This window comes from Podarcis liolepis (assembly GCF_965112155.1).
Source record: "Podarcis liolepis genome assembly, chromosome: 4".
Lineage (NCBI taxonomy): Eukaryota > Metazoa > Chordata > Lepidosauria > Squamata > Lacertidae > Podarcis > Podarcis liolepis.
The window spans coordinates 28,501,001-28,516,473 of record NC_139558.1 but is presented as its reverse complement, the minus strand read 5'-3'; the positions used below and the strand labels follow the sequence as shown (position 1 = coordinate 28,516,473).

The window sequence follows — 15,473 nt, the reverse complement described above, 5'->3', positions numbered from 1 at the left end:
GACTATAATCACTATTAGGCCCGCAGCCCATCCTGGCTGGGAATTTGTTGCGGGGAAAACGACGCTCTTCCCGTGCGTCGCCCGAGGTCGGCTGGTGGCAGGAGTTTCGTTTCCTTTGGGAGGCTGCTCCGGGTTCAGTGCCAAGGAAATTACTCCAATGTCACATGAGCTCTCGCGATAGAGTCATTTTTTTAAAAGAAATTTTATTATTGTGTGGGCGGAGAGGGAAAACAAATCATATCCGAAATATAAATCCTCTACTGGAAGGTTCTCAGAAAAAGCAAGAGAGCCCCTAACAAATGGGGCTTGTCGGTTGTACTGTCGCCACAAACGCGACTTGATAGGCATTTCAACTACAGACATTTTAGGGCGAGGGGCAGGGAAAGTCACATAACATGCCAGTGAGACAGCAGAAACCTAAACACAAGCTGCGTAAGTTTGAAGTTGCTTTACATTGAGCTGAAAGAAGTTTTAAGACCTGCTCTGGCTTCTGAAGCCACCTGCAGCAAATGGAGGTGACAACCTACCAATGCCACGAACCTCACTAAAATGGCTACTGCTGTCACTGGTCATTACTGCCTTTAAAAAAGAGAGGGACTGTAACGGAAGAGGGTAGATATGAAAATGAGCTTGGCATCAGTGATTGCAAACAGGAGGCAGTCTTTCGAGTTCCCCCTCTCCCATCCCTTGATTGACTATTGGAGTCGAATATTTCCCTTTATCTCTCTATAAATGCATCTCCAATGCAGTTGTCTCCCACATCCAAATGACCAGACACAGAACACTGGAAAGCTGTAAACTGAACCATTTTCAGGCCATCAGTATAGGCAGATGTGCAAGCAAAAATCTAGTACTAACTGGGAGAATTACGTTTATTTAAAATTGTAGTGTTGACAATAAGAATTTATAAAATACATGTTATTAACTTTTATATTTTTATTTTTCTCTTTCATACTTTTTCAAGCAATCGATAGTTTTGACTAGTAAACTGAAGTAGGATCCTGGTTACTGATATATGTTGTTTTGGTTTATTATTTTGTTTTCCAGTCTAAATAATAATGTAGCTATATTTATTGTAGAGATATTGCCCATAACTTTGTTAACAGCCTTCTTTCTGTGCAAGCTTCCAAGCTGAACAAGTGTTGCAGGAAATAAAGCAGTACTGGAGACAAGAAAAGAAAAATGAGGATGTACTTTGTAAAAATACTGAAACATTGAACTAATCCCTTGTATGAATCGTCATGAAGGTTCTTGTCTTTTAGAAAGAGGCATACTCATTATAGCATTAAAAAGGTAGCAACACAATTTTACTAATATTGGATAGACAATACTCCATGCTATTGCAAATAGGAAAGAGATTGTCACATTCATACAGTGGAAAAGCAGTTACTATGCACGACATCTGCTTTAAGTAAACAGATTTAAAAGTTTCTATTTGCTTAAGATTTTTTTTTTGAAACAGGAAAATGGGAAGGAAAATTCAATGAATGTTGGATTCATCACTAACTCATAGTAATGCAGATGAGAAAAGGATTTTAATTTGCAGACGTCAAAATAATACAAGGGAGTTTATATAATAAACCAAGTTACTAATTTTATGCAAAGCATTTTAATAAAGATACTACTAACATTAATGACACAAAAGGTCAAACTCCCTTTGGTTTCTTTTAAACATACATCATTATGCGTATCCTGTAAAGCCAGCAGTTACAACTGTCTGTTAACATAGCTTTCTTTCTTCAAAGTTCGGTGAATTTCCATGTAAATGATATGAAACAAGCTACTTCATCTGTCAAGGTAAAACTATGAGAACAATCAAATCTTCCTGCGTGCAGAAAGTCCAGAGAAACTTTGCAAATGAATGCACAGTATGGGATACAAGGGAGGAAAGCTACCACAATAGGAGTATTTTCTCATGTTTTCTCATGTTTCAGCAAGTATGATCCGAAGAGGAGCTGGATTGTTTTCGTTACAGGGCAAAAAAGCCTTAAAAAAATATTTTGAAATTTTCTAAGATCATGCCACTGTAATTACCCTGTGTGTAACTTTTAGAATAAAACTATATTATCCTGTAGTTTCATTTTTTTTACATGAAAGGTTATAAACAATTATCCCAGAGCTAGAAAGTGCTTATTTGGTTCACCTTCATGTGGCCAAGAAGAAAATATATTTCACCAATGAATATCTGAGCTCATTAGAAAGCTCATCTATTGTTTTTAATGCAGTTATCCTCTTGGCACTTGATCCATCTAAACAGGGATAAGGTATAGAAAACAAAAAGACAAAACAAAAATCTAACAGAACAAACTAGAATTCTTGGTGCATAGTTAAAACTTCAGTGTGCCCCGAGACCACTGATTGTTCTTCAACAGTGTTTAAAAGAAACTCAAATAATTCTTGAAGCGAAAAATGGCAGCGTAAAGTATTTTTATGATGTGCTGTCAAACACACACAACCACTCTTCAGGCAAAAGAATTATATCATACAGAGGACAATTACCATTCACTCCAACTCCAAAATAAATTTTGAACAGAATTCTGAAAGAAATCAAGAAGCAGATCTAAAAATAATTGTCTCTGAATACCACCACAGATTCTAGGCAAGGATGTTTCAAGTATCAGCAGTACATGCAGCTGCTTAATGAACATCATTCCCAGTTCTGCTAAAAGTAAGGTTTGGGAACAACACAAGTATCCATTGTTGGGAAGCTAATGTCCTCCTGTTTTATAAAAACAAGTTTCCTCCTCATCATGCAACATAGTGGTACTGATTAGGGTTATCTTTGTCTCTCTCCATATAGTCTCTGTCTATGAGAGATTCAATCCGCTTTTTCAAGTCTCCAGGCTGTAATAAGAGAATAAGTTGACACTGTTTAGCAATGTAAGGACAAAGGAAATAAAATACTAGAGACAGACAGACAGAGAGAGAGACAGACAGATGGAGACAACACTCTGAAAACGATAATGTATTCTGTGATCACAGTAATTTTACCATAATTGTGCTCCCAATTTCGCCTCTCCCTTACTGTATTATACATTAATATTTCACTCACCTTTACTGGAAATTTTAGCTGATTATATAACTCTGAAACAAGAAGATTGTGACTGAGTGTCTTCCTCATCTTCATTATTCGTACTATAGCTGCATCAATCTGATACTGTCTATCTTGAAACACCCTTTCAGTTGTGCTGACTTGCTCTTCGACCTGTACGGCAAGTATGAAAAATATGCATCAATTACCCTGACACACAAACACACACACACACATGTGCATACATACATGCATATTATTTGGTTAATTATACTTAATTGATAGTATGGAGAGAGGATCTATACCAAAAGAATTGGGGGATTAGGCAAGAGTGAAACAAAAGTCAACTAATGGTTGCATCATGTAAATTTGCCTCTCAGAAAGGAAAGGCAGCACAGGGTAATGACTGAAAATAAAGGTCAGATAAATATTTACAAATTATCTACAAATTTAACTGGCTGAATCCATAACCATGTCAAATGTTTAGTTTTTATCCCTCAAAACAACCCCCCTCTCTGAGTCTAATACTACAATACTTGGTTGAGCCCGGAAGAAAAGCACTTCTATTCAGAGCTGAGAATACAGCACATTTTTCATACATGTCTTAACCTCTTGGTTAAACCCAAACACCACCGCACTATAGACAGACTATTCCAAAGAGCTGTCCGCATCAAATACATACCGTTTCTTTCATCTGGATTTGATTGATCTTTATTCTGAACAATTTATGCTTAAAATCGCCATTAAAGGCAAATTTGTCTCCATCTTCTACATCCTTTCCTCTTGGACTTTTATTCAGCACTCTTGCTTTACCACAGGCCAGAGACTGCAAGGTTCTTTTTAATTCGCTGTCCTCTGAAAGGGGTTTAAAGTGCAAACACACAGTGGAAAACTGTTTACAACTGCTGTATCAATTGCCACAAAGCACAGACTGAAGAAGAAATGAGCTGGAAAAGTGTTGAGATAGGGGCAGGTAGAGATTGCTCTAGTTCAGTCCTGAAAATCTACACATATCTACTTGCTTAGGGGAGTTAACAATATCCTAGGAGATCAGGATATCAAACAGCATATTACAAACTGCTTCTGTCCCCCTCCCTTCTGCTATAGTGCAGAAGACTGTGAAATATAAGCCTGCCATATACAGGTACAGTAGCCCCTCGGGTAATGTAAACTTTGGATAGCGAAAGCGGCAAACCCGGAAGTGTTTCACCCCGCGCACATGAGCAAGAAATGCTCTCCTACACTGTGACCATGCACAGAAGCATTCTGCCGCCACATGTGCAGAAGCGGTCCCTCCGGTTGAGGAAACCTCGGGATCCAACTGGAGCTCCAAAACGGATCCCATCCGCAACCGGAGGTACCACTGTACAACTACCATAGTAGTTTGCTTGGGGAAACACAGCAGTACTATTGTGGATCCATGTGCCTCCCCTGCTTTTCTTCTATGCTTAAGTATAGAAAAAAGCATGAGGGAATTGCCAGCTACCATAATGCAGTGCAATCCATAGGTACAATATTCAGTTCAGAGTTCCATTCAGTTCAGAGCCCAGGGTCAACTACATTCTGTATGTCATAAGCAGTTATTGGAAAAACTGCTATTTGCAGCCTAAATGTGTTCCACAATATATTCTGAAACAACAGTAGTAACATGTAGTACTGGTATCTCTTTGTATTCATGTTTACCTCTATTAATAAAGCTCTTGTAACAAGTCATTCTCCTGTACAGTGGTACCTCTACTTACGTTCACCTCCGGTTATGTATCCTTCAGGACACGTACGTGGCAAACCCCGAAGTATTTTTCCGGGTTTCGCCAGGCGTGTATGCGCAGAAGCACTCTACCGTGCCGCATGTGTGTGCAAAACAGGCACTTCCGGCTGCAGAAACCTCGGGATCTGACCGGAGCTCCGGAATGGATCCCGTCTGCAACCAGAGGTACCACTGTATTTTAATCCGATCACATTTATGCCAAATCAAATCCACAAGACACCTGTCTTCTCAAAAACTATTACATACCTATACCAGTGGCCATTTTAATTTCTTCAAAACTGAATTCATCTCCTTCATTGAACATTAAAAGCACTAAGGTTTGGAAGAGTGACACCTGAAACTCCTTCTTGCCCTAAAACAAACAAAATATTTATATTTATAACATTACACACATACACACACACACTAGCCTAACTGTTAATGACGCTGTCCCCTGTTCTTTACCAAAGGTCATTTATCTGCAGCTGGATAGAACGATTACAAACAAATCATATACATAAGCTGAACACTGGAATGGGTTAAGTTACCTGCCATACTCTACCATATCTTTAGGGGGACTTACTCTGGCCTTGGCTATGCCAGGATAAAGGACTTATGCCAACGTATCTCCAGATGAGCAGGCTCTATGCTGGAGAGCCAACTATTCTAAACTCCCCTCATTCAGGAGGATCTTGGGTTTGAGTTGCTCCCTTTGTGTTAGAAAGGCAGGAAGAAGGAAACTGATGGATGACAGGTTTGGCATTAAACCATTCTGAGCTAAAGTGAAATTCAGCCTAGGAATTTCCAAAACCCACCTCTGCTATTTCCAGAATTGTTTTCCATCCTTAGTTCCAAACAAAATGCCAAAAGTCATTGGCCCAGTTCAAACAGTACGCTCCCTGACTCACTCTATGTGCAACAAAGGAGCAAGATTCCACCTGACACTTCTCAACATCTGTGCACAGATGGAGTATTTTAATAGGATAAAATGACATTAAATCTATGGCTAATTTTTTCTCAAATGAATCTCTGGAATGACCATAAGCTTCAGATCTACATGTATCCAATTCTAAATGCTGAACTCTAAATGTCTGCACAAGAAAGATAGGCAAGTTTCATGGCAAGAAGGCACAATCTGATTCCCACATCATGCATAGAGAAAAGATAAAAATATCACGTGAATCAGAAGAATACCACCAATATATTTTTGGTTGCACAGCAGAATCAGACTCAAAGTTGCAGCATAATATATATGGACTGATAAAAAATCTCATAGAATGTTGCTTAATGTGAATGCTCCAATGTTCACCAAACAACTAGTGTTTATGTTCCACAGATTAAGTGCAAGTACTCTTTCACGCCTATTTGACCACAACTGCTCTTATACAATGCAGGCAACTAGTAGCATAAAATGTTTCTGATCATCAACCTCTGAAAATCCTTCTGGCTCCTGGAAGTGTGAATTTCTTTTATGTATGACCAGGGCTCTTTTTCTTGACCTTTTTATAGAGGGGAGCTTTTTAAAGCCAGCAGTCAACTAGCCAGGACAGGCAGCTCAGGCAATCCATGGAGGAGCTTTCAGGCCAGGCCAGCTCACCAGCAACCACTCTCCAGTCCTACTATACTGCTGCTGCATCTGTCCTCCTCTACCTCTGCCACCAAGAAACATTTTTGGGGACAAAGTGTATAGTGGCTGGTGAGGCAGCATGAGTGGGACTCTGTTGCTTTCCTGGCTTCCCAACACCATGAGTCACTGCGGCTTATTGAAGAAGGAAAGTGAGTAGTGTGTGGAGCTTGGTGCATGGTGGCAGAGTTGACCCTGATTCACTGCACTGAGTTCCTTTTGCCTTGTACTTCTTCTCAATAAGCAGCAGCAACTTGGGGTACTGGTAAACCAGAAGAGCAACAGAGTCACACAGACACCACCCCTTGGGCTGCTATGCGTAAGGGAAATGGAGGGTTTGGGAAAGCTGTAAATGGGAGAGGGGGCAGAAGAGAAAAGATAGCAAAGATTAAGTTATTCAAACACACCTCTTTAAATTCTGCTTTCAGGACAGCATGTCCTAAACTAGTTTGCCACTGAAGTTTTCGACCACTATGCTTTCCAAGATAAAAAGTCTTAAATACTTCTTGAAGTTTAACCATCTGAAATACAAGAAATAATAAGAATAAGAAAAATAAATCCAGGCAAACACACTAATCCAGGCATAAATGGCAGCTAAATACAAGTAACACTTCATGTATTCATTCGTGTCTATAAGTAAAGCAGAAAACCAAGCAAAGAATGCAAATTTGTACAATTTGCAGGATTTGTTCCAACTGCAGGATATCGGCTTGTGGCACAGAAATGAATACTCTCCTTGAACATCCCATTAATATGAATGACTAGGGGAGAAGAACTCAACAGCCCTTAATCAGTTTTGGAAAACGTGCAGCTACACTGCATTTATCCAGGATCTTACATTTGGCTTTAAAAATTGTTAAATCAGAATTGAGTAGGCTCTAAGGCAGGGGTGCACAACCTGCAGCCCTCCAGATGATGTTGGGCTACACCTCCCACCAACCCTGATCCCTGGCTATGCTGGTTGGGGCTGATGGGAGTTGTAGTCTAGAAATATCTGGAGGGCCATAGGTTGTGCACCCCTGTTCTAAGGGGTAGAGGTAAGTAGATAAAAGTATACTGAAAGGTATATTCTGTCATAGCACCCCTATATTTCATGCAGAACTACTGCATTCAGCAAAAACACACAACCCATTATTCCTGGGGATACTTCACTTTAGGATTCATGATGTACATACATGTGCACACATGGGGTGACTGGATCTCTGTATGCTCCCATGGCAAAAAGTTTCAGGAACTCTGGTATTATAGGCCAGACAGAATAGTTTTCACATTCAGGAAGCTTTCAACATGAGAGTACATTCATGTATTCAACCTCTCCCCCTGCAGTCTGAAGTTATTGCATCCTAGAAATAATAACCAGGTGCATTCCCTGCACTACTGGCCAGTGTTTCCCAATTGTTGGGTGTTTATACTACATTTTTAAAGATTTGCCTTGAGAGAGTCTTTAAACCTCTTTTGTTGACCACCAGCATTATGCTTTCCATCTTTAAGTTTGGAATACAGTAGCTGCTTTGGAAGGTGATAATCTGGCATCCGAACAACATGACCAGTCCAACAAAGATGATGTTGAAGAATAATTGCTTCAACACTGGTGATCTTTGCTTCTTCCGGTACACTGACATTCATTCGCCTGTCTTCCCAAGTGATATGTATAATTTTTCAGAGACACCATTGATGGAATCTTTCAAGGAGTTGCAGATGTCGTTTATAAGTGGCTGATGTTTCCACAAGCATACAGTAAGGTTGGTAGTACAACAGCTTTGTAAGGAAGCATTTTGGTTTCCCTGCGAATATCCCAGTCCCCAAACACTCTTCACTTCATTCGGGAGAAAGCAGACTGGGGCAGACCTGACCTGACCCAACACTAAAGTGGGATGAGGCGACCACCCCAAGGGGCACCCCCAAGGGGTGGCGTGCTTGTTCCGCTGGTCATCTTTGCAGCCAGTCTCCTCCAGAGTTGGCGAGGGGGGAGGCATTCCACCATCCAGCTTGGCTGCTGGGCGGGCGAGGGAGATTTTCCCACCCACACCTGGAGAAGCTGACGTAAAGCCTCGCTGCCAGGTGGGAGAGAGAAATCCAGAAAGGATCTCACCCCCACCATGGCAGGGGAGACCCTGCAAGGGCATCTCACAGAGGAGTCCTTACGGAGGTGGGATGCTTTGCCTCATGTGCCAAAACACATCTGGTCACCCCTGGTGGTGGGATTAATAGCATCTATAGGAGCCACACACTTCCTTATGAGCAGTGGTGAACCTACTGTTTTGGGGCCCTGAAGCATGAGGCAACCAGCACTGAGGTCTGAGTAACCATGGCTATCTTCTCCAATGGTGTTATTCCACGACAGATCACCACACCTTTACAACATCTGTGCTACTGACACTCACGACTTCGGGATTGTTGAAATATATATATAACAAAAAATTAACCCATTTGAGTTGTGCTACTCAAATTGGGCCTCCTATACCCAAAAATTTTAAGCAATGTGGACTAGAGTCACTTCTCGGGGCCCCATATGGAAAAGTGCTTGTCCGTCAGCACATGCATGCAAAACTGAATACCTGATCTAATGACACGGAACAGCTTTCACCAAAAATCACTGAAAGCTTCTGTGCTCTGGTTTGTGCATGTGTAAATCCCAATGTATGAGCTTCCAGAGATCAAATCCAACAAACCAACAAACATCAATAATATGGGGGGGGGGGGGATGTCCCAACACGTCAAGTGTAGTTGAAGACTTACCTCTGGAGGCAAAAGGACATCCATAGGTGTATACGTTGGCCAGTATCCCATTGTAAGTATATTTACTGTTAAGTCTATATTCCCTGGGTCCTTTTGATTCTGTATGTACTATGATAAAAAAGGAAGAAAAGGAATTTCAGTCATGTTAATGAGTTAAGAGGTTTTGCCAGGGAACAAAGAAGGAAGGAGGAAAGAAAGCACTACTGCTGCTGCTAATTATTATTATTTTCTACAAAAATGTCAACTTTATTCAAATAGTGCAGCAATTTCCACCAATATTTACAGCAAAATTGAATTTAATCATTGAAACAATGACTTAAAACTGTTATTTAACAAAGGTTGAATTCAGTGATACTCTACTTGCATGGTAATGTTATTAAAACTCAAAACAATCTGAAAATAAAAAGCTTAAAATAATATTTAGAGCTGATGTTGAAGTGTGAGTACTTTCCTAATGCTGACCTGCATTTTTACCTATTGAAGTATTAAATTTCAAAATCAAAGTTTGATGCATCTACGTTTTTAAATAATGCAACATTTCCAATTCCTAATAATACATTAGGATATATCTGTGTCAGTTAAAGTGAATTCAACTGATTGACAAATCTTATGGCAGCATATTCCATAAGTTATGTTCTGCGTGAAATATTACTTTATAATCTACAGACAAAAATAGTAATTAGCGTGGATTTTAAAATGACAAAATAACCCACTATATTTGCAAATGCTCCTCTCTCTTCTTTCAGCACAGCTGCAAAGATGAGTTCAGAAGATTTTGCTTCTAGTTTTGTCCAAACATAGGGAAAATGTAGTCAATCTTAACTGTGATTTGTTTGACACAAGCCAACTTCAAATCAAGAGCTATGAAGCTACAGTTAAAATTAACCAATTTAGGGTTCATATCAAACACTAAACTTCAGTTAACAAAAAATGAAAGCTTCTGATCTACTCATGGCTGTGATCTTAGGTGGGGAGTGTGCAAGTCCAATGTTCATTGCAGCTCATTTCTGTTATGCCAAACTATAATTTAGCAGGTCTGAAACTAGTCATATCAAACCAGCTCAAAATTTCACTGAACTATCCAACTGAAGTGAAATCTTACCTGTTTAAACTGAACCATAACATCTTTTGAAAGTTCCATATCCTTAAACATTCCTTCCAGTTTACTGGTGAAAGCAGCACCACATTCTGTTATATAAAACAAAAAAAAGTAATATGGATGCAGTAACTTGAACTGTCAATTTAGGCACACAATGAAGGTAACAAACTCTTCAGAAGGAGTAAAGCAAACCAAATATGATATTTTTTTTTAAATGTTCATTTGTTTGGCATCATAGATTTCCAAAAGGACTAACCTGTTCCATTTCCCCCTATATAATGGCGCAAACTTGTAACTGAAGGAACCAAATTCACAAATGCTTACCATGCTTAAGCTTAGACAACATAGATTTCTCAGCATCTACTGAAGCGCTTTTCCCAACCAGAAGTCTTTTGGCCAGATCCTTTTTATAAAATGCTTCAAATACATCTTTACCTGCATGGACAATGTTGAGGAGGATGAGAAAAAACATCACTAAAGCACATGCTGTGTCTTTTTTTTTGAGCCACAGAAGAAAAAAATTAACTAAGAATATATATGTGTGTCTGTCTGTCTGTCTGTGAGAAAGCATAGGAATAATCCTATATTTAAAAGAAGTAGCAGAAGCAAGATTCTGTCACTTTGTTGTTGTTTAGTCGTTTCCGACTCTTCGTGACCCCATGGAGCAGAGCACGCCAGGCACTCCTGTCTTTCACTGCCTCCCACAGCTTAGTCAAACTCATGTTGGTAGATTCGAGAACACTGTCCAACCATCTCGTCCTCTGTCGTCCCCTTCTCCTTGTGCCCTCAATTTTTCCCAACATCAGGGTCTTTTCCAGGGAGTCTTCTCTTCTCATGAGGTGGCCAAAGTATTGGAGCCTCAGCTTCAGAATCTGTCCTTCCAGTGAGAACTCAGGGCTGAGTTCCTTAAGAATGGAGAGGTTTGATCTTCTTGTAGGCCATGGGACTCTGTCACTATAAACCTCAAAATACTACAGCTTATACAAATGGCACTTGTTCAGTAAATAACTTAAAACTTGACCTACATGTTCTACCTGTGAAAGGGTCAAATTTCAAACTGAGCTGATAAAATTGCCACAGATACAGCAAGTTTAAAAGCGCTGGAAATATAAAATTTGACTCTTCCTCCCCAATTATTAAGATAACATATATATTTCTTTCCCATTCTGGTGAAAACTACCAATGTGCTTTATATAGACTTGTTGCAGAACCTGTATGTCTGTTGGGTTTCTCAGAAGTTATAACAATGTTCCTGCCCCATTTCTATTGAAAACAAGTAGCGGGAAATTGTGTTGTGCATGGCTGAAAGAAAAATTGAAGCTAAAGATCTTGTCAGAAGTGCAATGTTTGTAGAGGGAGCTACAATTCCTATTCCTTTAGCTATAAAATATCATTGGATCCTTCAATGTGCAGTTCTATAGAGTTCAATCTTATCCTTCAAGCGCATGAAACCACTGCGTAGTGTCACTTAGTGCAACATGCATCAAGCCTTTGGTATTTTGGTTAAAAACTCAGCAGTGCAGAAATGTATGATACACTTTAAACAGTTGTTTAAAAAGAGATTCCTTACCATGAATAAATCTAAATATTATCATAATTTTGTCAAGGATTCTTTCCAGCTCTTCATCTGTTGCTTCCTTATTGCCAGCTCTTAGCTTTGAGTCCACATGTTTTGCTAAAAATAATTAAAAATAAACAGTTTAAACTAATCTTGGGGGGTGGGGTGGGAAGGATCATTTGGTTTCCACATATTAGTTTTAACACATCTAAAACTACACTACAAGTTTTATAAAAGTTGAAAGAAACCACTCAATGCCAAAAACGTATAGTCTAATAAAAATATGACACACAAAAATGAAGGAAAAGCCAAAAAAAGAAGCAGTGGCAGTTTTCCTGTTACAATGCTGCAAACAAGCAGGCTGCTTGCATTTCATTTGACTTCAGTGAGATTAATCCGGTCTGTGCATAAAACTGCAATATTTACAGGGTTTTAAAAAATCCAAGTCTGTGCCAGACTCAGAGGAGGGAAATATGAGGAGGGAAACTTATGGGCAAAGAGTGGCAGAGATAGTAGAACTATAGTGATGATGATGAAGAAGATGAAGACAAAGCTAAAAATTAACAGTAAAATAAACCGTTTGAAATTAATATACAAATCTACAGAAAGCCAATGATAGTGATAATGAGAATGATATTATCAGAGAGGCTAATAATAATAATAATAATAATAATAATAATACAAGTAGCAGAATTGAGAACAAAAATCTGAAGCGTTCAATGTGAAGCAGGAAACCCAGTTAAAAATATTACAGGTTAGGTGCCGTGATAAAATTAAAATAGTAGTGAACAGAGGCAGTAAACTGGCAGATATGGGGAACTGATGAAAAGAGTGTGAAAGAGAGAAATTTAAAAAGAGGGAAATTTAAAATATGCACACATTCACCAAAACTATGAAATAGTATTTCCTCTTTCTGTACCTTTCTTTACTATACAGTGGAATATGTATACACCCACCCACCCATGTAATCTTAATTTTTGTAAAGCTTCAATATTTATATAAAAAGCACTAACATATTTACGCACTATTTATTAAGTTAGGGAATTTTTCAACATTAACATACTACATGAAAGACCTAAACTTTTTTATTTATTTTTTTACTCTAAGCTATTGTAATGGCTTAAAATGTTTCTAATGGCTTGATGGCCAAAAAAAGCCCCCAGGATTACACCATGAATCTGAAGATAAAAAGGCCACCTCCTCCAATTAGAAGTAGAATGAATGGAAAGGAAGAATGAAAAGGGCATGTTAAAAGGTGAGAACTCATTCTTTCACTGCCTTTCCTTACTCATGGTTGTTAGAGGCAGTCACTGTAAAAGCAGATCCAAAAGCCCCTTGATATAGATAGCACCAAGCTGTTTTTAAATATACTGATAAAGTTCTTATAAGCCATGCAAAATCCCTGAACCCGTGGGAAAGAGCAGGGTGTGCACATAATAAAGCAAATAAAATAATTTAATTTTCCACTCCTTATTACAGAGCTCTTAAGAGATTTCTACACAGATCTCAATCTAGATATAAATTGTGACACAACAGTTTCCTTCTGAATGCTTTATGCACAAACTAACACCAGCTGCAAAATAAGTGCAGGCTCTTTTGACGGTAGGGCAGCTAAATGAGATTTGTTAGATGGTAACTCAGGAGAGGGCCTTCTCTATGGTGACACCCTGGTTGTGTAAATGCTAAATATATAGCTGGCACCATCTCTGTTGAATCTTTGGCAGGCAGCTAAAAACACACTTGTTTGAACTGGCATATGCTGAGCAGAGGGTAAACATTTAAAACACATTACTTCCTCCAAAGAATCCTAGAAACTGTAGTTCACAGAGATATAATTCCCAACATCCTTAAAAACTAATTTCCAGGATTCTTTGGGGAAAGTCATGTATGTAGTCTGTGTTTGCTTCTACTGCTGTTTTAATGTTGTTTGGTTGTCAATGGCTTTCATCTACCCTGTGATTCACCTTTTATGTAACCATTATGTTTAACTTGTTTTATTGTACTCTGACCTGCGACTGCTTGTCGATAAGGGGCAGGTTTAAAATGTTCATGATTAAGTAAGAAAATACATAAGTGCAGGATGTGGAGAAACTACAAAAGCTTATCAACTGAAGTCTATGTCCCACAAGACTTCTGCAGTAGGATACCCAGGTTAAGGACTGCAGGGACAATTTTTCAGTTGTTCTGCTCCTGCCTCAAGGGTTAATTCAAGACAGCAGGAACCTGCTACTCAGCAGATGCTATTTAACATCCACATCAAACTGCGGAATGGAGGTCATCCACAGACTTGGGACTTGAGTGGCATCAGTATCCTAACAACACTCAGTATCCTAACAACACCCACCCAACTAACCCAGTTAGTTAGCCAATCAAGAGTATATTACCAGAGAGGGTAAATAAAACTAAGAGTAAAATCAGAATTAGATCACATTTCTTTCAAAAAGGGAAACTGGTTAAACATTAAAACTCTTGAATTTTATCTCCCCCCCCCCAGCCAAAAAAATCCATCCCACATGTGATAAGCACTGCAAGAGCACTGGTGTTAGAGATACTAGAGGAAGTGTCTGCATGCCTACTCCCCACTGTACTCTCTCTTCCCAGAATTTTACCTGTTGTTATATCCACTGCTTTTGGGAATACAAACTCACGCCAAATCCAGAATTTAACCAGACTTTCTATGTCCCACTTCCAATCAATATTAAGGCAGCTGTGGTCCGCCCCCCCCCCCCGCGTTAGAGGACAATGGGACAACTTCCATGGCAGGGATAGGAAATCTGTGGCTCTCCTGATGTCGACTACAACTCTCATCACCACTAGCCATGCTGGCTGACGCTGATGGGATTTGGAGTCCAGCAACACATGGATGAATCATCTCTGCTTTATGGTTTGTGTTCTTTGGACGTGTGCATGTGTTTGGGTGTGTTTGTTTTGGCCCCCTGAGGTCTTTACTTTGGAGACCTTAGGAAAGACCACTGCTTTAGATAGTGCTAGCCCCCCCCCCTCTTCTCTCTTTCATCAGATCACCCCAATAATAAGCAACACAAACAAAGTTACTCTGCCTCTTTTGGAGCTTCCATAAATAGTACTATGTTGTAACAGCACTCTAATTTCCATGCAGTTTTCTGAGCAAATGGCACCGCAGTCAGTCAGAATAAAAACAAGCACAGATGCCCAAGGAGAGGAAACAATCATGTCTCTTAAGAATGCAGCCAGCATCCTTATGAGAATACACACACAAGCAAATATTTTCACGGAATAGATATTGTACTGCTGGACACTGGCATATTTAGCAACTTAATCCTAGACAGTATAAGTTTTAGAAACAGTATTTTTGCAGAAAAATAGTTATACCTATAAGTTCTGCTGGTTTATTTGGTCTCTTGTTGATAAACGTTTCAAAAGATTCTTTCATCAAGTTTATACATTTCTCATTTTTCTGAAAACACACTTCTATTATATGATCCACTTTGTCCTTAAAATCTAGCAGCTCTTGCACCATATCCTTGTCTTTTTCAGGGTTTACCACTATTGTTGTCCCATAGTTCTGCAAAACAAACACCTTTGATCAAATGTGTCAATAGTACTTACCTCTCTTATTTCCTAATATTCCCCCACCATTTACACTGATAATAAAATCATTTAAATCACAGTTGCTTTAATGCACCTGAAACATTA

General features: G+C 39.2%; 1 protein-coding gene across 1 annotated transcript in view; it reads right to left on the bottom strand.

The window, feature by feature from the left end:
* Positions 1 to 1,516: 1,516 nt before the first annotated feature.
* The window catches only part of CUL4A (cullin 4A), a 31,842-nt gene continuing 17,885 nt past the window's right edge, over positions 1,517 to 15,473 (bottom strand). Inside the window, exons 11-20 of the mRNA XM_083501181.1 lie at positions 15,150 to 15,342; positions 11,811 to 11,915; positions 10,565 to 10,675; positions 10,244 to 10,329; positions 9,142 to 9,249; positions 6,810 to 6,923; positions 5,046 to 5,151; positions 3,714 to 3,886; positions 3,053 to 3,205; positions 1,517 to 2,844 (exon numbers count right to left, since the gene is read on the bottom strand). Coding sequence (XP_083357307.1) covers positions 2,749 to 2,844; positions 3,053 to 3,205; positions 3,714 to 3,886; positions 5,046 to 5,151; positions 6,810 to 6,923; positions 9,142 to 9,249; positions 10,244 to 10,329; positions 10,565 to 10,675; positions 11,811 to 11,915; positions 15,150 to 15,342 — 1,245 coding nt within the window. The 3' untranslated portion in view covers positions 1,517 to 2,748. The remainder of the gene's footprint in view (positions 2,845 to 3,052; positions 3,206 to 3,713; positions 3,887 to 5,045; positions 5,152 to 6,809; positions 6,924 to 9,141; positions 9,250 to 10,243; positions 10,330 to 10,564; positions 10,676 to 11,810; positions 11,916 to 15,149; positions 15,343 to 15,473) is intronic.